This window comes from Gigantopelta aegis, chromosome 7 (assembly GCF_016097555.1).
Source record: "Gigantopelta aegis isolate Gae_Host chromosome 7, Gae_host_genome, whole genome shotgun sequence".
In the NCBI taxonomy this organism is placed as follows: domain Eukaryota; kingdom Metazoa; phylum Mollusca; class Gastropoda; order Neomphalida; family Peltospiridae; genus Gigantopelta; species Gigantopelta aegis.
Genome location: NC_054705.1, coordinates 29,807,678 through 29,832,677, shown reverse-complemented (window position 1 = coordinate 29,832,677; position 25,000 = coordinate 29,807,678). Strand labels below are relative to the sequence as shown.

General features: G+C 40.4%; 2 protein-coding genes across 4 annotated transcripts in view; one reads left to right on the top strand and one right to left on the bottom strand.

The window, feature by feature from the left end:
- The window catches only part of LOC121378019 (cell wall protein DAN4-like), a 15,266-nt gene extending 3,695 nt beyond the window's left edge, over positions 1-11,571 (top strand). The window contains exons 2-4 of the mRNA XM_041506116.1: positions 972-1,053; positions 7,122-7,308; positions 7,945-11,571. Of these exons, the coding sequence (XP_041362050.1) occupies positions 972-1,053; positions 7,122-7,308; positions 7,945-10,027 (2,352 nt within the window). The 3' untranslated portion in view covers positions 10,028-11,571. The remainder of the gene's footprint in view (positions 1-971; positions 1,054-7,121; positions 7,309-7,944) is intronic.
- Positions 11,572-12,493: 922 nt separating this feature from the next.
- LOC121377516 lies at positions 12,494-23,521 on the bottom strand. 3 transcript variants are annotated; one of them, XM_041505535.1, is made up of 6 exons: positions 23,288-23,521; positions 22,746-22,847; positions 20,796-20,861; positions 18,441-18,506; positions 16,908-17,018; positions 12,494-12,734 (listed from the first exon to the last, which is right to left on the bottom strand). In XM_041505535.1, the coding sequence occupies exons 1-6, from the start codon at positions 23,429-23,431 to the stop codon at positions 12,648-12,650; spliced, it is 576 nt and encodes a 191-aa protein (XP_041361469.1). In that variant the 5' UTR covers positions 23,432-23,521; the 3' UTR covers positions 12,494-12,647. The 3 variants fall into 3 exon arrangements, with proteins under 3 accessions (XP_041361469.1, XP_041361470.1, XP_041361471.1); XM_041505536.1 differs by lacking the exon at positions 18,441-18,506 and having other exon boundaries at positions 23,288-23,520; XM_041505537.1 differs by lacking the exon at positions 20,796-20,861 and having other exon boundaries at positions 23,288-23,520.
- Between the last annotated feature and the right edge of the window lie 1,479 nt (positions 23,522-25,000).

The following is a 25,000-nucleotide window of genomic DNA, read 5'->3' as shown; positions in this document are numbered from 1 at the left end:
AGAGATAATATTGTTTCAATGTTGAAATAATTCTTAATACAAATGCCTAATACATCAAAAAGTGCTTTTCGACATTGTTCTGCAATTCTTTTCTGTGTGCGCGTAAAATTACCATTATAGAAAAATAACTCATTAACAATTTGTAATTGATTTCCGTTGTAAAACCATACTTAATATGTAAGCCTCAAGTTCTTTAATCGCAAAATTCGCAACACATCGGCTTAAAAAGAAACACCCTAGGTTGTAATCACTTTGACGTTTTGGTTTTACTATTAGACTTTAGAGCCGTTTTTGATAATTAAACTCAGACATTAATTATATTTTATATTTTAATGGGAAACATATTTTATTGCATATATATATATATATACAGCGAAACCTCTCAAAACCAGACCCTCTATAAACCGGAAATCTCTCAAAACCGGACATTTTTCAAAATATATACATATATACAAAATTACAAAATTATTGGGCACAAGTTATTCAACTTACAAGACGCTCTCCCAAGTACATGTTTCTGTTCATGCTAGTGTTTCTAACACCACGCACGTACCACTGAGAAGTAACGATCATAACAAAACGAGCCGCAGTCTATTTCCACGTCACATCTATTGTAACTTTATCCAAAAGTATTTCTGGTTTATAGGTTAACTGGACTTCGTATACTTCGAAGTTCAGTTAATAAGTCGAGATAATATTGTAGATATTCCAAACCAAAAGCATAGTATTAACCAATAAGTCAAGATAATATTTTAATTATAGATACGTACTCCAAACTGGAAGCATAGTATTGACCAATAAGTCGAGATAATATTTTAATTATAGATTCTCTAAACTGGAAGCATAGTATTTACCAAATATTAGACCACATATACTTGTACTATAAACATTATAATTATTAACTAACAACTCATCAACTATTTGTTTTTGTAGAATCTTTTTATTTATTGCTTTCGTCTTTTACATTCCAGGCATCTAAACATCTGTGCAGTTCAACGTTGGCGTTTCTCTTAGTGTCACTGACATCATTTGAGAGTTCGCTTGCTATAAACGGTGAGTTAGAATTTCACTTTCGCTGAATTCACCATTGGTGTGTTAAATAAGTCAGATGTTTGATCAGTATTCATGTTTTAATTTTTTTTTTAATCGACACATGGCACGGTCGGGATAAGTCATAGTGTTGCTGCAAATATTCAAATTTGGGCAAAAAGTATAAAGATATTCATGCAAAATGTGCTAACCTGAGGCCTTTTTACCGAGTATTCCCACAATTCTACCGACATTATTAATTATAATCCACGTAAAATTGCGTAGTAGTTTATTTGCAACCCTATATAGCTGTTTGGTAGTAATGCTGAAATCCAACAACAACAAAAAGATAATTCTTTATGTGATATAAGTCAGCAGTACTGTGATACTTTGTATTATATATGTCTATAATGTTAAATCACTCTCCACCATTATCCTGTACATTACTGTGTACATATCTGTATAATATATGCTATATTGTTTGTATGATGCTGATGAGTTGTAAAACTTAAGGCAATAAAAGGAACTTGAACATGTATCCAGATTCTGGCATTTTCGTTTAATTCGTGCAAAAACCAGCCTGCCACACCCCTCCCCCCCCCCCCCCCCCGACTCCCTCTACAAATATGGGAGCCCGTACACCTATGAATAAATCAGATGTTTTTCAAAAGTATTCATGTTTATTATTTTTTTAAATCGGGACATGACAAGACAAGACTTTATTTACACTCGGGCCGTTACACAGCGGCATAGGAGGAATATATACATAAACATTTTGTTATATACACGTGACAAGATGGTTGACGGTAAATACATTAATTACAATACATACACAAACACATACACAAACATATACAATCACGCACATCAATATATTATGTAATAATACAGATATTTAATACATATGTACGGGTATCCAAGTACTTATAAACGAATAGATTGTTAAACTTGTGTGTGGTGCAGTGGATAATGATACTATTTTGTTAATTATGTTTGGTTTTGATGGTGTTTGTAGTCAAGGGCGTTTGAATTCATTAGTTATTATATTTATGAAATATGATAATTTCTTTAGAGTACTAATTCGTTTATTCTCCATTAGTTCTCTAAATTTATAAGTACTTGGTCGCGTATAATAATATGGGTGTAGCAACTGGACTCCTGAATTATGGAAAAAATGGCAAATAAAAAGATAATGGAACTCGTCGCCAATGTGCATTACATTACATAATGTGCAAATTCTATCTTCTATGAGTATGTTATTCCAACGTCCAATTTCAACGGGTAGGTAATGGTTAGACGTTCTAAATTTTAAGAGTGTTGTCCACAGTTTTTCTGGTAGTTTATTGATATAGCTTTCGAAAAATAGTTGTTCTTTGTATAATCGGTAAGTGTTGCCTCTCGATGACAGTGATATGTTATTTTCCCCATGTTTGTAAATACTGATCGCATTGTCTTTATTTAATTTGTTGTGAAAGACAATTTACTGATATGAAAGATTGTCTTATCCAGATATCACCCATTCAAGTTATTCAGTGTGTTTTTAACAGTATTAATCCAGTTATAGTTAGTTCCGTTAGTAAGGTGGCCATTAAACATAATTTTGTATAAAAGAGTAGACAATTTTGATTGTTTTCCTAATATCAGTCGCGCCATACCATTCTTCTATATATAGTTAACTCGACAGGCGTTCTCCTAACCCTCCATAAAGCATAAATATAGGTGTTGCGTTCTTAACAGGTATCATGTGTCTAAGAACATTTATTTGTACAGAATTAAATATATAAATGTTTTCATATCCCCATGTTTCGCATCCATACACAGTCTGGATAAGTGATTCAGTTGATATGATTATAATAAACTACATGGCTATTGTTATATAGCACGGTTATTGGTCCTTTGAGTAGTGAAACAGACTGTTCCGAGTCTGCTGTCATTGTAATATGTTTTTCACTAGTAGAGCCTTTTTAACGACTTGTTTTCTTCTTCTTTTTACAACCCCCCCTCAAAAAAAAAAAAAAAAAACCAACAAAAAAAAACCCAACAAAAAACAACCCCCCCCAAAACAAAAGCAAAAAAAAACAACACAATAAAAACGACCCCCCCCCACTTCGAACCCCTCCCCCAACAAAAAACAGCAACAAATATTTAAAGTTAAAGTTTGGTTTGTTTAGCGACACCACTAGAGCACATTGATTAATTCATCATCGGCTATTGGATGTCAAACATTTAATAATCATGACTCGTAGTCATCGGGGGAAACCCGCTACATTTGTTTTTTTCATTAACAGCAAGGAATCTTTTATATGCCATTTCCCACAGACCAATTGTAGTGCACTGGTTGGAATGAAAAAAACCTAGTGTTCGGTATTCGACCTGAAAATGGTCAGGGGTTCTAGAATATTTTTAAAATTCACTTGCCATAGGGCCAGTGGATTTGAAAATTCACTGGCCATGGTGAAAAATTCACTTGCCCAATTTTAACTGTTGATAAAACAAACAAAAAACCCCAGTAAATTAAAATAATTAACTTTTTAATGTCAATTTTTCATACTGAGATCATGTTTAATCAATTTGTCAATTTACACAACAGATAGGCTCATTGGGCATGCTTTATGGTTTGTTTAGAAAAATATGCAAATAATTTTCATCAGTTTAGAATAAAGTTACCGTACCTAATTTTAAAATAATTGTTTCCACTAAAACCACCTAAGTTATAAAAAATAATCCATGTTACCGATATATTACAACAATTAACAGCATTATTTATTTACTTATGAATGTGAACTCGCCCCCCCCCCCCCACCCCCCTCAAAAAACAAAAAGAGAAAAGAAACAATTAAGAACCGTAAGTGGTAGCGTTGTAGATTTTTTTTATTATTATTATTATTTTTTTTTTTTTTACTTTACCACTTGCCATCGGGATTACACAAAGTAACTTTTACTGGCCCGAATCCAAAAAACACTGGCCTCGGGCATCGGGCCACCGTATTCTAGAAGGCCTGATGGTATTCGAATATTCGATGGAAATGACGAATATTCGAATACCAACTAAACAACAATAGACCCATCAGACTAATGGTGTTTTTTTTATAGTTTGAATTGTGTTATAGACTATTAATAAACCACGAAAAACAAGTTACGACAGAAAATAAATACAGACTAGATTTTTTTTATATATATAAATAAAGCAAGATTTTTCAGTAAAGGTGCATTGCACAAAAAGAGCATACCTGTCATTTTAAACACTCTTGGATTAGTTCTCTATTTGTATATATTTTGTTCATCTTCTTTTTTCAATATTTTGATTCTTTACAATTGCATAAATAATGGTATTGATCTTTAATATCAGTATTAAAATTTACATAGGATGTTGTCTTTAGGAATATTAAACCTGTGTCTAGTAGTAATTTAAATTTAGTTATACAGTATCTATTTTGGTACGATAATCTCGTAAAATAGATTTCGGAAGTAAAATTTCGGTTTGAATGATGTATAAAATTGGCCCCTAAAAAGGTTTTTAATATCCGCAAAACTACTGCTGTACTGTCCATAGAACAATGTATACTATTCGAAAAACTACTGTTCTATGAATTAATTGCAGATATTTGTTTTAATTCTTATTTATAGGATTTAAAATCGACATATTGATTAGTGTAGATGAACCCAAATCCCCAGTTATTAAAAATACTGTTTATGAATTTTGGCCAAACCGCTTGCCGTCACTCCTAACATTATCCTCAAACTAGAGACATGCTTTATATTCCCGACTGAATGTACGAGGCAAGCTGCATGCAGGACCGATCTTATAATTAAAAGAAACCGCATTATATATCTCATTTAGAATCATTTTGCCCCATCCGACCTAAAAACTTCAGATATTCGAATACTTGAAAATACTATTTGAATATTTCGAATACCAAATTAGCGACGGAATATTTGAACATTTGAATATTCGAACCGAAGACTAAAGAAAACCCCAGTCAATTGTGAAGTAGAATAAGACTATGCGAAGTAGCTAGGCTACAGCTGTCCGATACGGTAACATTTGCAGAGGCGGATCCAGTGGGTGAGTGAAACAAGGGACCCGCCCCCTTCTATTTCTTACACATATATTTTTTCCATGCCCTTTTCCCGTTAGTCCCCCCCCCCCCCGTAAAGTATTTTCTGGATCCGCCCCTGATTTAGATTGTGTACATTCGGTGGTATATACTGAACTATGCTGCTACAGGGCACAATGTGACAACTACAACGCAGTAGGAACGTTGAGAACGTTCAACAAAGTGCCCCGAGTTATCACCCTTCAGGGCATTGTTCATACAACAGATAGCCATGTACAACAATGGCTGTGTTTACTAGATAGCGAAAGTGTCAGTATTTTGATCGTCATTTAATTAAATATGCGATTTAAAAAACAATTGTTAATGAAAAATCATGTTAAATGTATATAGTATAAAGTATGTAGCGGTCAAAAAGCTTTAAATTACCTTTTCTTTAAAATCTTCTTTCTTTCGTTTTTGCTTTTCAACAAACTTTGAAAAGTGGCATAGTATGGCATGTCCGGGCATTTTGCCGCAGTAAAATCAAATGACCTTTGTTGCTATATGTGGTGGCATCTGGCATCGTGTCTCACTAAAACAACATTAAATTATATTCGTTTAACTCGATTTTCAGGGTTTATTTTCCCGATGATAAGATAAGATAGGTCAAACATACCATTTTATCTCGACCCGTATGGGTGAGAGTAGTTAAAAAAAGAAAACAATATAAAACCCCCAAAGACCCCCCCCCCCTAAAAAAAAAAAATAAAAAAAAAAAATAAAGTAAAATAATATAAAGAAAAGGAAAAAAGAAAGAAAAGACCCCCCCCCCCCCCCCCCCCCAAAAAAAAAAAAAAACAAAAAAACCCAAACAAACAAACAAACAACAACGAAAAAACAACAACAAAACACCCCGCACTAAAAAACCCCAAAACAAGCAAACAAAATTAAATAGACCACATACCCTATTTATTTTCTGGCGCATTCTCGGGAACACACACACACACACACACACACACACACACACACACACACATTCATTTCGTATCATGTTTATGTTCCGAGTGAAATAGTCACGAGTTTTAGCAAGGGACATAAACATGATATGAAATGGTAGCGAGTTTAATATCCTATTTATTACCCATAATCAATCTTAATTTATATCACTCAACTGGTTTGGTTGGCGTTCCGGTAAAGTTGTAGTGCGCCAATCGATGACGTCATCGTGTGTTACGTTCCACTTAGCGTTCTAGTGGGACGTATCATTTTGATATGTACCAAGATGTTGTTAACCATATGGGTAATAAATACAATTTTTATCACCATGGTTCAACATAACCGAGTTAATAAACATCATACGAAGCACACGTATAATAACACGTGTAATGGCTAATTTTGTGAAGCGACGTCATAACATGACGTTGCTTCCCTAGTCCTAGCTCAGATGTGCATGCACGGACGTAGGAAGATTCTAAAACGCGAGCGTGCGAGCGTGCGTGTGTGTGTGTGTGTGTGTGTGTGTGTGTGTGAGGGGGTGTCACACACACACACACACACACACACACACACACACACACACACACAGAGAAATTATTACGTGTGTGAGTCGTACAGATTTGACGAAACTCGTGTCAGGATTCATTTATTACCCTCGCTCTTGCTCGGGCAATACAAACATCCTAACACTTGTTTCGTAAAATCAGTACGACACACAAGCTCGTATTATAATCTCTATATATTTGCTAGTCCGAACGGACATAGAAAGTGTGGGTTTTTTTTATATGTCCGAACACGGTTACATTACCCTATATATAGCTGGTATTCAAAACTTGTGGCACCATGTTTCAACCGTTTCTCAACTGAAATCGTGCAACAAATGGACACATCAACCAAAAATGTATAACCTATCGTACTCACTAAATCCCGATTGAAGTACATGCGTCTCACACTGGGTTGTGTACGCAATACATCATCTGCTGGTCCACTGGGTCCCCGCCCACACCCACCCACTCACACGACATATATAAATATATTTGTTCTTGTTTGGTATTGCAGTGTATTCCACGTGTGTTAACGACTGTACAGGCCAGGTTTTCCCGGCGCAGTACCCACACTGTGGGTCGTGTACCCAGTACATCATCTGCTCGTCAACTGGGTTCACGTACCTGCTGCCGTGTTCGCCCACGTTGCACTACGACGCTGTGATCGGCGTGTGTACGTTCTCACACATAGCGGACTGCAGGTGAGTTAAAGCGACAGACGCTAGTTTTTAGAGTCACAGACCCTAGTTTTTAAATGACAGACCCTAGTTTTTAAAGTGTTTAAAGTGACATATCCTAGTTTTTAAAATGACATACCCTAGTTTTTAAAGTGACATATCCTAGTTTTTAAAGTGACATACCACAGTTTTTAAACACTATAGGCATATGTTTTACTATTAGAGCTGTTTTGGATAACTGAAATCATTCGTTAATAAGATTGTATTGTTTACATTATCCATTTCCATACATATACATGAAAAATATTGAATGTACAGATACAGATATTCTAAACAAGAACATATATCTGTTACTCCATGTTTAATAGTCATGGAAGTTTGGAAACATTTCCTGGAATGTCCTGGAAATGTCCTGGAATTTGGTTAAGCAACAAGTGGTTGAACCCTGTTAGTAGCAAGAAATCTTCTATATGCACCATCCCCAAAACAGGATAGCACATACGAGAAATAGCCCAATAGGCCCACCGACAGGGATCGATCCTAAACCGACCGCGCATCAGGCGGACTATTTTCCACTGGGCCACGTCCCGCCCTTGATAAATTAATGTGTTCTAGGGCTGTCTTTAAACAAAACAAAGTTTAACCGGTTTTTTTCCATAGGGCCACTTCGCCCACTTCACCGACATCTCCCACAAGCGCCACGTCAGCAAGCAGTGTGACGTCACGGACAAGCGCCACGTCAGGGACCAGTCGTACGTCTCCGACGAGCGTTACTTCGCAACAGAGTGTGACGTCACCCACCACCAGCCCCACGTCTGTGACGAGCCCTGGGTCGAGGACCAGCCCCACGTCCTTCACGACGACGACGAGTCCTACGTCAATAACCTCGGCAACGAGTCCAACGTCGGCAACCAGTGGCACCAGCCCGACCAGTCCTCGGCCGACGTGCATCAGCAGCTGCTCGGGTTTGTCGGATGGGAACTACCAGTCGTGTAATGGGTGCGATATATTCGCCACGTGTGTCAATGGTTTGATACTCGACAACCGCGCGTGCGCCGCCGGGCAGGCGTGGGACGACATCCTGCGAACGTGTTCAAGTTCGTCAAACACGTGCATCACATCTCCAACGTCGCCTACGTCAGCCACGTCAGCTACCAGTGCTACGTCGGCCACCAGCGTCACTAGTGCGACCAGCGCCACCTCGCCGACTAGCGCCACCTCTGCAACTAGCGCCACATCACAAACTAGTGTCACTAGCGCAACTAGTCCTACTTCACAAACCAGCGCCACATCACCGACCAGCGCCACATCACAAACTAGCGTCACATCACAGCAAAGCGTAACGAGTCCTACTTCACAAACCAGTGCCACATCACCGACCAGCGCCACATCACAAACTAGTGTCACTAGCGCAACTAGTCCTACTTCACAAACCAGCGCCACATCACCGACCAGCGCCACATCACAAACTAGCGTCACCTCACAGCAAAGCGTAACGAGTCCTACTTCACAAACCAGCGCCACATCACCGACGAGTGCCACATCACAAACTAGCGTCACCTCACAGCAGAGCGTAACGAGTCCTACTTCACAAACCAGCGCCACATCACCGACCAGCGCCACATCACAAACTAGCGTCACATCACAGCAGAGCGTAACGAGCCCTACTTCACAAACCAGCGCCACATCACCGACCAGCGCCACATCACAAACTAGCGTCACATCACAGCAGAGCGTAACGAGCCCTACTTCACAAACCAGCGCCACATCACCGACCAGCGCCACATCACAAACTAGCGTCACATCACAGCAAAGCGCAACGAGTCCTACTTCACAAACCAGCGCCACATCACCGACCAGCGCCACATCACAAACTAGCGTCACATCACAGCAAAGCGCAACGAGTCCTACTTCACAAACCAGCGCCACATCACCGACCAGCGCCACATCACAAACTAGCGTCACATCACAGCAGAGCGTAACGAGTCCTACTTCACAAACCAGCGCCACTTCACCGACGAGCGCCACATCACAAACTAGCGTCACCTCACAGCAAAGCGTAACGAGTCCTACTTCACAAACCAGCGCCACTTCACCGACCAGCGCCACATCACAAACTAGCGTCACATCACAAACTAGTGCTACCAGTCCTACTTCTCCAACAAGCGAAACATCACCGACCAGCGCCACTAGCGCCACCAGCCCCACGTCCCCAACCAGTCCGACTTCAGCCACAAGCGCCACCAGCCCCACGTCGCCCCGACCGTCCTGTCTGAGCAGCTGCATCGGCATCGGGGACGGCCACTTCGCATCGTGCCAGGGCTGCACCGTCTACGTGTCTTGCGTTAGCGGCTTCATATACGACAACAGACCGTGTCCTCTCAACGAATACTGGGACGACACCGTGGAAGGATGCAGGAACGAGTCCAGCACGTGTGTGACGTCTGCGACATCTCTGACATCAATTACGTCAGCTACTACGTCACCTACCAGCATCACGAGCGGTTCCTCGGCAACCAGCCCCAAGTCCCTAACGACCAGTCCCCAGAGCGCCACGTCTCCGAGACCGGCCTGCGTTTCAAGCTGCGCCGGTCTCGATGACGACCACTATCACTCGTGTGTTAGTTGTTTCGTGTATGTGTCGTGCGTGGGCGGGATTCTCTATGACAACAGACCGTGTCCAGCCAACCAACAGTGGGACGACGTAGCTGGACGATGTGATGGCGTCTCAACTACTTGTTAATGGGTAGGGTAATACGACACATCTCTACATACCTTAAAGGGGCGTTCTATAGTCCGTCCCACAGGGAACGCCTTTCTTTTCATACTATGGAATTTACTACAAGTTATTTATTTCTGAAAACCGATTGATTTCTAAATTGCACACAATAATAGTATTTTTTTCTTATTTCCAAAACACTTTTACGTTTCTTCTTACCGCAAACCAAAGTTATTTTCAAAACAAACAACATTTTTATGTAATAATGGAACGGACTATAATTATGCGATAAATCGGAACGACTTTAGTCGGATATGTTCCCATTTTTGTAGAGCCGACAAATCGAATACGACAAATCAGGACGACTAATTGCATAATGAGAACGCCCCTTTAACAAATATTTATATCCGTTAGTATTAAGTTAAAACACACCGCATGCACCGTGTTAAAGGGAGTCTGTTGTCATTGTAAGATGTCTCCAATTATAGAGTGTGTTGTCATCGTAAGATGTCTCCAACTATAGAGTTTGTTGTCATTGTAAGATGTCTCCAACTATAGCGTTTGTTGTCATTGTAAGATGGATACAAATGGATATAAACACTACCACTTCTCACCATTAAAGTAAAACAGAAAAATGGGGGTCAAGCTGCTCACTTCAAAGTTTAAAGTTTGTTTCACGACACCACTAGAGCTCACTTCAAAGAGTCTACGACTAGCCTAGTTCCGCACCAAAATTGCCATGGTGTCTTTAGTAGGACCCCTACATGATTCAACGCAATGGTAGTTGGTACATTGCCACTAATTCAAATTAAATAACAGGAATTTACTGGCCAGATAAAAGAAGATTTTATCACAACAAACACTCTCTCACGTGCATCACCAATGACAAGACTGGTAACCTCAACTATGGGACGAAAGGTTGGTGCACCTCGAACTTTGACCCACTTAGCTACTATTTGGAGTACGACTACCAACAATAACACAGATACTCGTCGATAACATGTTTACAATGTATAGGTCACTGCATAGGTCATCTCACGGAATGAAGATGGCTGTAGTTTAGGTGGAATAATGTTACATGTAAAATATATTATGTACAAAGAATGAAAAACAAATAATTATATATACACTAGGTTTCATTGCTGTTGTTGTTTTTGCTTTTTTGTGTTATTGTTCAATGCATAGCATTCACGTGTACATTTTCCATATCAGACCTGTCCCGTTTTTAGGAGGGCGAGCGCATGCGTCCAGTTTGAATGGTACAATCGAGTCTAGCGAGAGTCCGCAAGCGCTTGCCCATCTGAACTTTCTTCACTGGGATCGTGACGTGGAACGCATTACATATTTCTGAATAAGCAGACCCTGACTATGGGAAATTAAAGTGAATACAAAATATTCCTTGCTGCAGTCCTATGTATCGATAGGGCGTTTCCTCTCTACCTACAACAAGCGTTGAAATAACCATATGATAGACACCTAATTTAGACACGCCTTATTTAGAAACACGTGTTCTGAGACGCCATTGAAACATTACTTTCTCTTATAGACTGGATGCGATGCGTGCGTGCGATCCAATTAAAAAATCGAAATGTATCAGTTTCATTGAGAGCGTCTAAACTGGATGCGAGCGATGCGTGTGTCTACAAAACGCATGCGGCCAGCCGCAATGAAATAATCGTATATGGAGTGTATGCCCAAAATACAAGCAGCAGACGCAACAGATGTAACCGCACGCACGCGCCGCGTCCAGTCTGTACGAGCCTTTAAAACCTACGTCAGTTCCTGTATATCGTGAGACACGAGGATATCTTTTATGGCCGAGTGGTTAATGTAACGAGCTGAATTCTCAGGCCCGTAGCATGGTGGACATTATTGGGGAGGGTGGGGGGCAATTGAATGAGCGCCGAAGACGCTAGTTATTTGGGGGGTCCGGGGGCATGATTCAGAATTATTTGGTTGTTGCTGTAACTCTCACCGTTAATCTCGATCCGTTAGTCTCGCTACAACTTTTACATTCAGTCGAGATGTAAAGGTTATACCCCCCCCCCCCAAAAAAAAAAAAAAAAAAAAACCCAAAAAACCCCAGCCAAAATGATTGTGGGGGCCCTCCCCCGCTCCCCGCTCCCTCTGCTACGGGCCTGATTCTTTAAAGATTATTTGAAAAAAAAACCCAAAACCCAACAAAATAAAAAAACCGACATTTGTTATTTTTCTTATTCACATAATTTTTTAAGAATTCGTTTCTGTTCGTATAGAAATAATTTCCCCCCATTGGTCTCTCTAAATCTCTAAACATGAGTTAGGCAATTATGCTAACAGGTTAATAATAGACAATAAGTTTATTTCCTCAAGCAGTCGAACGCACATGATACCAAACCACAAATTAGAATAATACAGGACGAAATTAAACGAACAGACACGATGTTCATGTTATCTTTTACAGTAAACCTTTTTGCTCAGGTAATCTAAAAGACAAAACAAACCATGCCATTTATGTATATATTATAGGAAAGTACGATTTTAATTTCTTCACTAATACAAAAACGTTATATGTTAGAGTTAGTTAAGTTTTAATCTGCAGTGTCCGAATAGTCCAAGATAACATATTTCCGGTAACACAACTGCCGTCATCGTCACGTCGTGTCTACTCCATCGGCTGTTGCATCATGTCCTCGGCGACCACCCTGGTACCGGGAACGCGCCCCGACGTCGGCACGGTGAACGTAGCAGCCTGCAATAACAAGATGTCTGCATCAAAAAGGAACCCAATAATTAGCATATAACTCTATGATGAATATGAGGGCGGGACGTAGCCCAGTGGTAGCGCGCTCGCTCGATGCGCGGACGGTGTGGGATCGATCCCCGTCGATGGGCTCATTGGGCTATTTCTGGTCCCAGCCAGTGCACCACGACTGGTATATCAAAGGCTGTGGTATGTACCACCCTGTCTGTGGGATGGTGCATATAAAAGATCCCTTGATCCCTAGTAGCCCATGAAGTGGCGACAGCGGGTTTCCTCTCTCAGTGTCTGTGTGATCCGTAACCATATGTCTGACGTCATATAACCGTAACTAAATGTGTTGAGTGCGTCGTTAAATAAAACATTTCTTTCTTTTTTCTTTCTATGATGGATATAGTTAAGTCATATAGAAACATACTAACAAGACGTATAGTGCGTCTGCGTCAAAATGAAACCCATGAATTAACATATAACGCTATGCTAAGAATATCATCTGTCATAACGGAGTTGGCCAACGCAACAATTGCGTTATAGTCTCTCTCCCCACCCCCACCCCCCCCCCCCCCGACTCTCAACCTAATACCGGTGCGCTCAGATTAACAACTATTCGGTCCTAGGTGTGCTCAGGCTAGCAACTAGACAGTCGAAGAAGTCGTGAGCTTGGCGAGTTGGCTAACTTCGTCGTGGCAGTTGGTAGTCTGAACCTAACATAACTTTATGATGAATACATATAGAAACACATTAACAAGGCGTATAGTTCAACTGCGTCAAAAAGAAATCGATGCATCAGCATATAACTCTAGTATGTGGAATAAAATTAACATTTATATAGAGACATATTAATAATATTGTGTACTGCATTATAATGACTCCGTCTGCGTCAAAAGGGAACCGATGAATTGACATATGATGCTAGGATTAAACTGTCAACTGTCACGATGGAGTTGGCCAACTGAACAGCTGCGTTGTAATCCCCCCACTCCCAACTTACGACGGGTGTGCTCAAATGAACAACTAATCGGTCGTAGAAGTTGGTAGTTAAATCTATTTTTTTTTAAATACAGGTATGAAGACAAAAGACAACTAATGGAACAACCAAGATAAAGCACTCGCAGTTCTGCCTTTAATCTTTGTGTAATGCATTATCGATTACTTATCGATGTTGGTGACATTGCAGTTAAAACGGCATACCATGCCAGTTCTAGCATTTTGGCTTTAACCCCGTATACAAATTATATTTAATCTGTATTTGGTAATTTGTTAAGAAACCTTTTTTATTTACATATATTTAAAAAAAAAATCAAATGTTATTGTTGAGTTGGTATGGTTTTAAACTCAATAATATGTTTAATATCAGTTTTAACATTATTCGTTATAGAGTTATATATGCCAATTCATCGGTTCCCGTTTGACACAAACGGACTATAGACATAGTGAACATAGTAGTCTGCGATAACACGACATAGGCATAGTGGACTTAGTGCCTTGAACTAATAACAGATACAGTGGACTATGTGCCTTGAGCTAACACAAAATAGATACAGTGGACTTGGTGCCTTGAGCTACCAAGACATAGATACAGTGGAGTTGGTGCCTTGAGCTAACAAGACATAGATACAGTGAACTTGGTGCCTTGAGCTACCAAGACATAGATACAGTGGAGTTGGTGCCTTGAGCTAACACAAAATAGATACAGTGGACTTGGTGCCTTGAGCTACCAAGACATAGATACAGTGGAGTTGGTGCCTTGAGCTAACAAGATATAGATACAGTGAACTTGGTGCCTTGAGCTACCAAGACATAGATACAGTGGAGTTGGTGCCTTGAGCTAACAAGACATAGATACAGTGAACTTGGTGCCTTGAGCTACCAAGACATAGATACAGTGGAGTTGGTGCCTTGAGCTAACAAGACATAGATACAGTGGACTTGGTGCCTTGAGCTACCAAGACATAGATACAGTGGAGTTGGTGCCTTGAGCTAACAAGACATAGATACAGTGAACTTGGTGCCTTGAGCTACCAAGACATAGATACAGTGGAGTTGGTGCCTTGAGCTAACAAGGCATAGTGGAGTTGGTGCCTTGAGCTACCAAGACATAGATACAGTGGAGTTGGTGTCTTGAGCTAACAAGACATAGATACAGTGGAGTTGGTGCCTTGAGCTAACACAAAATAGATACAGTGGACTTGGTGCCTTGAGCTACCAAGACATAGATACAGTGGAGTTGGTGCCTTGAGCTAACAAGACATAGATACAGTGAACTTGGTGCCTTGAGCTACCAAGACATAGATACAGTGGAGTTGGTGCCTTGAGCTAACAAGACATAGATACAGTGGAGTTGGTGCCTTGAGCTACCAAGACATAGATACAGTGGAGTTGGTGCCTTGAGCTAACAAGACATAGATACAGTGAACTTGGTGCCTTGAGCTACCAAGACATAAATACAGTGGAGTTGGTGCCTTGAGCTAACAAGACATAGATACAGTGGAGTTGGTGCCTTGAGCTAACAAGACATAGATACAGTGGAGTTGGTGCCTTGAGCTACCAAGACAAAGATACAGTGGAGTTGGTGCCTTGAGCTAACAAGACATAGATACAGTGGAGTTGGTGCCTTGAGCTACCAAGACATAGATACAGTGGAGTTGGTGCCTTGAGCTAACAAGACATATAGGCACAATCAACTTGTAATAACAAGATATAGCGTGAGTACTGTTTGCCGTTGCCATGTTGGTTTTTAATATATATATTTACTGTTCAAAATAGGAAGGGGATATTTAATTTAAATACGAATAGATTGTAATTACTTCATACAGCCCTGCTGTGTACAGAACTTTTTGTTGTAGAAAGAGGTTGTTTTCGCGATAGAAGCACGCTGAAATCGATTTATACCCATAGCCAGTGTGAACACGAAACACCTCGGACAGGTTGATTTTAAAGCTGCAATGTCTGGTTTCAATCGTATACAGTCAAGTTCTAAGTTCAAATACAAGCACAACTGCACTTTTAATTCACTCGCAAGTTGTCGTCATTAACGCATATCGTCAAATGCTTACTACCCAGTTAGAACAATTCTCGCCATTTTGTAATACCGAGCGCATTCTAGCAGCCACTTCCTAGCAGCCAATTACGCTAGCAGCCAATTTCAGCAGACACGCATGGCGACGTTCTAAACACCGGACCATTACGCCTTTTATAATGTGTGTTGTGCTGTGGGCTATACGATACTAGTTGGACATCCTATATTACCGTAGTACAGACGGATTTTTAAAGTGATACTTCAGATATAAAAGTGCTTAATAAAACGGTTAAGTTGTATTTATACGGATATTAGTAACAATAAGACTGTGAAAATTAGTCTTGGTTGTTATTTTGTTTTTGTGTTGTTATTATATAAAGATACTCTTTAAAACTCTAAAATTCTTAAGTTGTAGTGAATAATTAAAAATTAGCATAACAGTGTGTATAAAAGTGTGTGAAATACAGGTAACAATCGAAAGGCGTATGAGTCCGGTGTTTAGATCGTCGCCATGAGGGTCTGCTGAAATTGGCTGCTAGCGGAATTGGCTGCTAGAATCCGCTCGGTTTTTGTAATGCAACAATAGCCGAACCGTACTATTTTTAGCCCAGAGGGAGCCCGGCAAAAGTGTCCCATTTTCAAAATAGTGGGTTTATTTTTAACTTAGAAAAGCCAGTGTAGTGAAACCAATTCGGAGTGCGGCGTCTTATATGCACCAAACGTAATTGGATTTTCTGTTCTAAATGCTTAAATAATAAAAATATTCCAGACATAGCCGCTTTAAGGTTTGCTACAAGGGTTTCCAAATACATGGAATTGATGGCAGATTTTTCGACACTATGTTTCACTGGTGATAAGAAATGTCTTAACATGGTGATTTGTTTTCTCTCTCTTTTTTTTGTGTTTTTAAAAAAAAATTAATTGATTAACTCGTACGTTCATTGATTCATTAATTTATACTTAGTGTTGTGCTTTTTAAACTTATTATTATTTTTATTTATTTATTTATCGTTTTTTTTTTAAATTCTGTTTTGATTATCTTTTTTTTCATACGAACACAGAGATTACTAATTATTGGAAGTACTCGTGTTCCTCTGACTTTAAACACCAAGGAAGCAAACTGTTGAAATTTCTAGTTTACTAACCGGTCTACTTGCACCCGTCACGCGATTGTAGTCATAGCAACCGGTGTAGTCCGACTGGTAGGTGGATCGCATCCCGGACTTGTCGTAGTTCATGGATTGTGGGTCGACGAGCTGTGATAACAGAAACAGGACATAAAACAGTTAAACGACACCACTAGAGCACATTGATTTATTAATGATCGGCTACTGGATGTGAAACATTTGACAATTCTGACATATAGTCTTAGAGAGGAAACCCGCTACATTTTTCCATTAGTAGCAAGGGGTATTTTATATGTACCATCCCATAGACAGGATAGTACATACCACGGCCTTTAATATATCAGTCATGGTGCACTGGTTGGGATGAGAAAATATCCCAATGCCCCCCCCCCCCCCATCTGGATCGATCCCAGACCGACCGCGCATAAAGCGGACTTATTACCACTGGGTTACGTTTCGCCCCTTAATTCTTGAATAAGTAAGGAAATGCATTGCATCCTGGAAAATACGACCATCATTTTAGTACGTACACTAAATATTGTGTAGTTTCTTTGTGATCTAGTATGTTTAAAGATTACACTTCGTTATCGTGCAGTATTTTAAAAATATTTTATATTGGGTGACCCACGCACCACAAAAAACCCACGGAAAAAAACTAAAGATATCAAAAACACAAAAAAGCAACACCCCATCTCCCCAAAAAAAGAAGAAAAAAAAAAGAAGAAGAAGAAACAAACAAACAACCTGATAACCCTACTAAGTATAGAATTATTAAAAAACCCTATAGGAACTGTATCTTTGATATTTCACACCTATTAGTATAGGTGGGGGCAGGCTGGCTTTTGTTCGAATAATGCTCAAATCTGGATAACATTTATTCATATTAGCATTACTACCAAACAGACCGGCCTCGGTGGCGTCGTGGCAGGCCATCGGTCTACAGGCTGGTAGGTACTGGGTTCGGATCCCAGTCGAGGCATGGGATTTTTAATCGAGATACCGACTCCAAACCCTGAGTGAGTGCTCCGCAAGGCTCAATGGGTAGGTGTAAACCACTTGCACCGACCAGTGATCCATAACTGGTTCAACAAAGGCCATGGTTTGTGCTATCCTGCCTGTGGGAAGCGCAAATAAAAGATCCCTTGCTGCCTGTCGTAAAAAGAGTAGCCTATGTGGCGACAGCGGGTTTCCTCTAAAAACAGTGTCAGAATGACCATATGTTTGACGTCCAATAGCCGATGATAAGATAAAAAATCAATGTGCTCTAGCGGCGTCGTTAAATAAAACAAACTTTACTTTACTACCAAACAGCTATTATAGGGTTGCAAACGAATCACTAAGCATTTTTTTTTTTACATAGATTACAACTAATTTTTTGGGTAGAATAATGGACATACACGGTTTGCACATTTTGCCCGAATATCTCTATAATTGTTTTTAACGAATTTGAGGTTATAATCCAACACTAAGGGGTGGGGTGGGGTGAGGGACAGTTGCCCCCTGCCCTCTGTTTCGACGCTTATAACTTGGATGGCGGCGAGTAATACCTACCCGGGGGCCTTTGTGTAGCCAGGAAGAAGATTTCTGAGGCAGGGGCGGATAGGCCACAGGTTCTTCCTGAAATATCACGTGACAGATGAAATGAAATATATTGTAAGCAGGACATAAGTACGTCTCAAATTAAAGTGCAGTCACTGGCGTAGACGAAGTGGGACGTAGCCCAGTGGTAAAGCGCTCGTTTGATGCGCTGTCGGTCTAGGATCGATCCCCGGCGGTGGACCCATTGGGTATTTCTCATTCCAGCCAGTACACCACGACTGGTATATCAAAGACAGTGGTATGTGCTATCCTGTCTGTGGGATGGTGCATATAAAATATCCCTAGGATCGAACCACCTCGGTGGATCTATTCAACTGATTGGGCTTTTGCTCGTTCCACCATTCGTCTTTGGGATGGTGCGTATAAAATATCCCTTTGCACTAATGAAAAAACGTCGCAAGTATCCTCTCTAAGAGTACGTAAAAATTACCAAATGTGAGACATCCAAGAATCGATGATTAATAAATCAATGTGCTCTAGTGGTGTCGTTAAACAAAACAAACTTTCATTGACGTAGCCAGGATTTTATTTGGGGGAATCTAATGGGGTGGGGGTGGGGGGGGGGGTACAGTCTATAAGTCGTGCTATGTGGGTAGGGGGGGAGGAGGGGAAGAGACGGGTGTCTATTAAAGGTGGTGGGTCCACATTTTAAAGATGCATAGCTAAGAGGAAAAGCAACACAGAACATCGATCATAGTCACAAAACACGTTTATTATGTTGTTTACTGGTGATTAAAGTTTTACTTCGATACACAGGTTACTTTTTAATTGGTGAGTGATACAAAAGCTAATGTAGAAAATACCAAACCATTGCGAGACAAGACAAGACACAATCTACTGTACCATGCGAAATACGATAACTAATTGACACTGAATCCTCTTCTATCCCACAGACAGGATAGCACATACCACAGCCTTTGATATACCATTCGTGGTGCACTGATTACTAATTGAAACAGAATCCTTTTCTATCCCACAGACAGGATAGCACATACCACAGCCTTTGATATACCAGTCGTGGTGCACTGATTACTAATTGAAACAGAATCCTCTTCTATCCCACAGACAGGATAGCACATACCACAGCCTTTGATATACCAGTCGTGGTGCACTGATTACTAATTGAAACAAAATCCTCTTCTATCCCACAGACAGGATAGCACATACCACAGCCTTTGATATACCAGTCGTGGTGCACTGATTACTAATTGAGACAGAAGCCTCTTCTATCCCACAGACAGGATAGCACATACCACAGCCTTTGATATACCAGTCGTGGTGCACTGATTACTAATTGAAACAGAATCCTCTTCTATCCCACAGACAGGATAGCACATACCACAGCCTTTGATATACCAGTCGTGGCGCACTGATTACTAATTGAAACAGAATCCTTTTCTATCCCACAGACAGGATAGCACATACCACAGCCTTTGATATACCAGTCGTGGTGCACTGATTACTAATTGAGACAGAAGCCCGTAGTATATTCTTACAGGATGAAAAAAAAGTTAAAGTTTTTTTTTGTTTAACGACACCAATAGAGCACATTGATTTATCAATAATCTGCTTTTGGATGCTAAATATTTGGTAATTTTTGACACATAGTCTTAGAAAGGAAACCCGCTACATTTTTTCCATTAGTAGCAAGGGATCTTTTATATGCATCATTCCATACGCAGGAGAGCACATACCACAGCCTGTCATATACGAGTCGTAGTGCACTGGCTGGAATGGGGGCGGGACATTGCAGTGGTAAAGAACTCGCTTGTTGCGCGGTAGGTTTGGGATCGATCCCCATTGGGTTATTTTCAATGCTTTACTTACAGTTTTAAATCTGGTGCTCTTTTAACAAAGAGTGATATGAAAACGTTTGTTTTGCTTAACGACACCACTAGAGCACACTGATTTATTGATCCTCGGCTATTGGATGTCAAACATTTGGTAATATTGACATAGTCTTAGAGAGGAAACCCGCTACATTTTTCCATTCCAAGGGATCGTTTATATGCACCATCCCATATGCACAGACATGATAGTACATATCACGACCTTTGATATACCAGTCGTGGTGAACTGGCTGGAACGAGAAATACCCCAATGTGCCCACCGACGGGGATCGATCCCAAACCAACCGCGCATCAAGCGAGCGCTTTACCACTGGGCTACACCCCACCCAGAGTGGTATGAGTCATAAAATAGAAAACTTTTGTTATTTCCACAATAGTTATCCTGTTCTATTTACGTCAAGCTAAATTACTGACAAAAACACTTTAAGCTGAGACTGGGGTGGAGTGTAATACCTACCCCGCGGCATTTGAGTTGCCAGGATGAACATTTCTGAGGCAGGGGCGGGTAGACCACAGGTTCCTCCTGAAATATCACGTGACAGATGAAACCAGGGCACAAGTAAGTGCAGCCATTGACGTAGGGACGGGACGCAGCCCAGTCGTAAAGCGTCTGTCTAAGGCGCGATCGGTTTGGGATCGATCCCCGTAGGTGGGCCCATTTGACTATTTCTCGTTCCAGCCAGTGCACCACGACTGGTATATCAAAGGGCGTGGTATGTGTTATCCTGTCTGTGGGATGGTGCATATTAAAATGAATGAATGAATGAATGAATGAATGCATGAATGAATGAACGAATGAATGAATGATGGATGGATGGATATTTAACGACATATTAAAGATCCCTTGCTGCATTAGCAAAAATATAGCAGGTTTCCTTTGATGACTACGAGTCAGAATGACCAAATCTTTGACATCCAATAGCCAACCGGCCTCGATGGCGTCGTGATTAGGCTGGTAGGTACTGGGTTCGGATCCCAGTCGAGGCATGGGATTTTTAATCCAGATACCTACTCCAAACCCTGAGTGAGTGCTCCGCAAAGCTCAATGGGTAGGTGTAAACCGCTTGCACCGACCAGTGATCCATAACTGGTTCAACAAAGGCTATGGTTTGTGCTATCCTGCCTGTGGGAAGCGCAAATAAAAGATCCCTTGCTGCTAATCGGAAATAGTAGCCCATGAAGTGGCGACAGCGGGTTTCCTCTCAAAATCTGTGTGGTCCTTAACCATATGTCTGACGCCATATAACCGTAAATAAAATGTGTTGAGTGCGTCGTTAAATAAAACATTTCTTTCTTTTTTTCCAATAGCCGATGATTAATAAATCAATGTGCTCTAGTGGTGTCGTTAAACAAAACAAACTTCATTGACGCAGCCACGATTTTAAATTTGGGGAACCTCATGGGGAGGACTATGAAAGGTGGTGGTGGAGGGGGGGGGGGGGAGGATGTGATTGGAGGGGGCATGGCCACAATAAGTCCCTTTCGCTACGTCAGTGGGTGCAGGTTGAAATCAATCCACACACATACATAAAATGGCTTCAGCAGTATATATGACTGACAAAGAAATAAATGTGTTGGTACGGAGGACCATTAAGGCCAAACGACTTCTTTTTTTTTCGTTTTATTTACTTGTAATTTCGAGAAACTAACTTGAAATTTTGATATCGTAATTTGAAACTTCAAGTATGTAAATAATGTGAGTTAATCAAATAAAATCAATGTGTCTTTGTATCTGAAATTGCTATGTCATTCAAATACGTAAACGCATGCTCTCGTAAACATACACACGTATACACGAATTTACACACACACACACACACACACACACACACACACACACACACACAGAGAGAGAGAGAGAGAGAGAGAGAGAGAGAGAGAGAGAGAGAGAGAGAGAGAGAGAGAGAGAGAGAGAGAGAGAGAGAGAGAGAGAGAGAGAGAGAGAGAGAGAGAGACAGAGACAGAGACAGAGAGGCAGAGACAGAGAGACAGAGGCAGAGACAGAGAGACATATAGAAACAGAGATACATACAGAGACAGAGAGATAGACAGACAGACGCAGAGATGGATTTTACTTGTAGAATGCAAGAAATTGCATTTCAGGATATCTAGTTTTCAACATTTTACGGCAAACTTTGCTTTGCACTCTCGATCTCAGTCAGCCGCCCACCCCAATGTCTACTTGCTTCCGCCGTGCCTGTTTTCCCAACGTATAAAACATAATAACTGGCTAATCAAGACATAACTTTACTGCAAGTGTTTCATACGTCACTAATGGAAGACACGGCAGTATTCAGTGATCTATGTTACGCCAATTGTGAACTATGCCTTGTCGAGATACTATTTCAATTTTGGCGTATTGCTATCTCTAGAATCTAAGTGAAACACTTTATTGTGTGGGACTAACCTGTGACAGTTGCGGCTGCGCACTGGGGCTGAATGTGACTTTCTGTTCGGGGACATAATATTCTTCCCTTTCCATCCGCTGCATATGTTCTGGCGGACTGAACTGAAAGACATATGTCAAGGTCAACTCATGCTTTCATTGCCGACCTCATGCGAAACTAGGAAGCTAGGAAGGCCGTAATATTTAATGGCGACAGAACTGCTCGGTCTCTCAGTTCAAAACAAATAATTATAATAATACTAATATATATATGTAAATAAATAAATAAATAAATATATTAATTAATTAATGAACTGTCTCTAGTACCATAAATAATCAAACAAACAAATAGTACCATTAATTAAGTGCGTGAGTGAGTCAGCAAGTAAGTAAGTAAGTAGTAAGTAAATAGACAAATGAATGAATAAATAAGTAATAAGTAAGTAAATAAATAAATAAACAAACAAACGAATAAATAAATAAACAAACAAACGAATAAATAAATAAATACACAAAAAATCAAACAAACAAAACCAAACAAAAATTGACCGTGTTCCCACTACCTGGCTCTTCTCGCCGTACAAGGAGTCTTCCAGCCGTCCGATCCGTCCGTTCATCCTGACCTGCTCGTTCTCTACCACGTCCAGTTTGTCTGACATCCTGTCCAGTGCGTCCATCACCGACCTCCTCGACGTCGTGTCATCCATGGTGTCGCTGTAGTTGTCGCTGTAAACCTGTGCACCTCGTCACTGTGACTCTGCTCGCTAGCTCTCACTCCGTCTTGGATACACGCAAACATTGGCGAAAAAGTACCGTTATTTTGACACTCTCGGAAACCTTTGTTGGTGTTGTGTTGGCAGTTTGTGTGCCACAACAAAAGACTAAACACTCTAAAGACGTTTACAATTTTGTCACTTTTAATATCAGTCGTAGTGGTGGTGGTTTTGGTGGAGGTATTTGTGTTGAAAGAAAATAGGACCGTACCTGCTAAAATGGCCATTATTATTATTTCTGTGTGTTCCTGTCGAATAGCAGCGGGATCTAGCTCGGTCGGTAGAGCGCTCGCCTCGGGTGCTTGCGTCGCAGGATCGAACCACTTCAGTGGACCCATTCTCTCATTTAGTATTTTCCCCGTTCCAATCAGTTCTCAAAGACCGGTATATCATAGGCGGTGGTAAGTGCTGTCTTGTCTATGTAGCCGGTTTCCTCTAAGACTTCAGTAGAGGCGGGACGTAGTCCAGTGGTAAAGCGTTCGCTTGATTCGCGGTCGGTCTAGGATTGATCCCCATCGGTGGGCCCATTGGGCTATTTCTCGTTTCTCGTGTAACAAAGGCCGTGGTATGTACTATCCTGTCTGTGGGATGGTGCATATAAAAGATCCCATGCTGCTAATCGAAAAGAGTAGCCCATGAAGTGGCCACAGCGGGTTTCCTCTCTCAATATTTGTGTGGTCCTTAACTATATGTCCGACGCCATATAACCGTAAATAAAAAGTGTTGAGTGCGTCATGGTAAAGTCAATTACATTTCATTATATACTGTAATAATATGTGTTTGAAGCTCCGAATAAAAGATTGAATTGAAAAAAAAGAAAGAAAAAAAAAGTCAATTACAACTATTCTTCAGACATTCTAGCATATCATCATATACTCTTCAAAAGAAGAAACGCAAAACCACATTGTCGTAACATTTGGAGAATTGATTTAATTATTGAATGGTGAGTCCGATAATTACCAAATGTTGCAGGATTGTTCACAATTCACTCTAGTCCATTGTGAGTAAGTGATAGGACACACCACCAAGGTCAAGGTCATCTGGAGTCAATACCGGGTGTGGCCTCCGCGTGTGTTGACAACTGCCTGGCGTTTCTTTTTTTGAAGAGTATATTATAGTGATTTCAAAATGGTTATTCGTTTCTAGAAGTCTCAATCAGTCCTTAACTATTCTTGTTTTTGGAACAATAAATCACTTGTAAATTTGTTGTGCTTCGTTTAACGACCAAAAGTCGTGCGTGGAAATCCATATGAACGTTTCCAAAATCATGAGCGGGGTGAAAACCCGATACTTTACAATCATAATTCATAACAATAGAAAACTAGTTATCAAAGACATGGCTGTGTGTTCGTTTACTCATTAAGTCATAATTCTAAAATATGTCACATACATTTCGCACCTTGGGCTGCGATTACCATCTATGTTTTTGTAAATTTACCATTAAAAATTAATGTTACCGCAAAGTAATTTAAACTATCGACCACTTCAATTAAATCATTATTG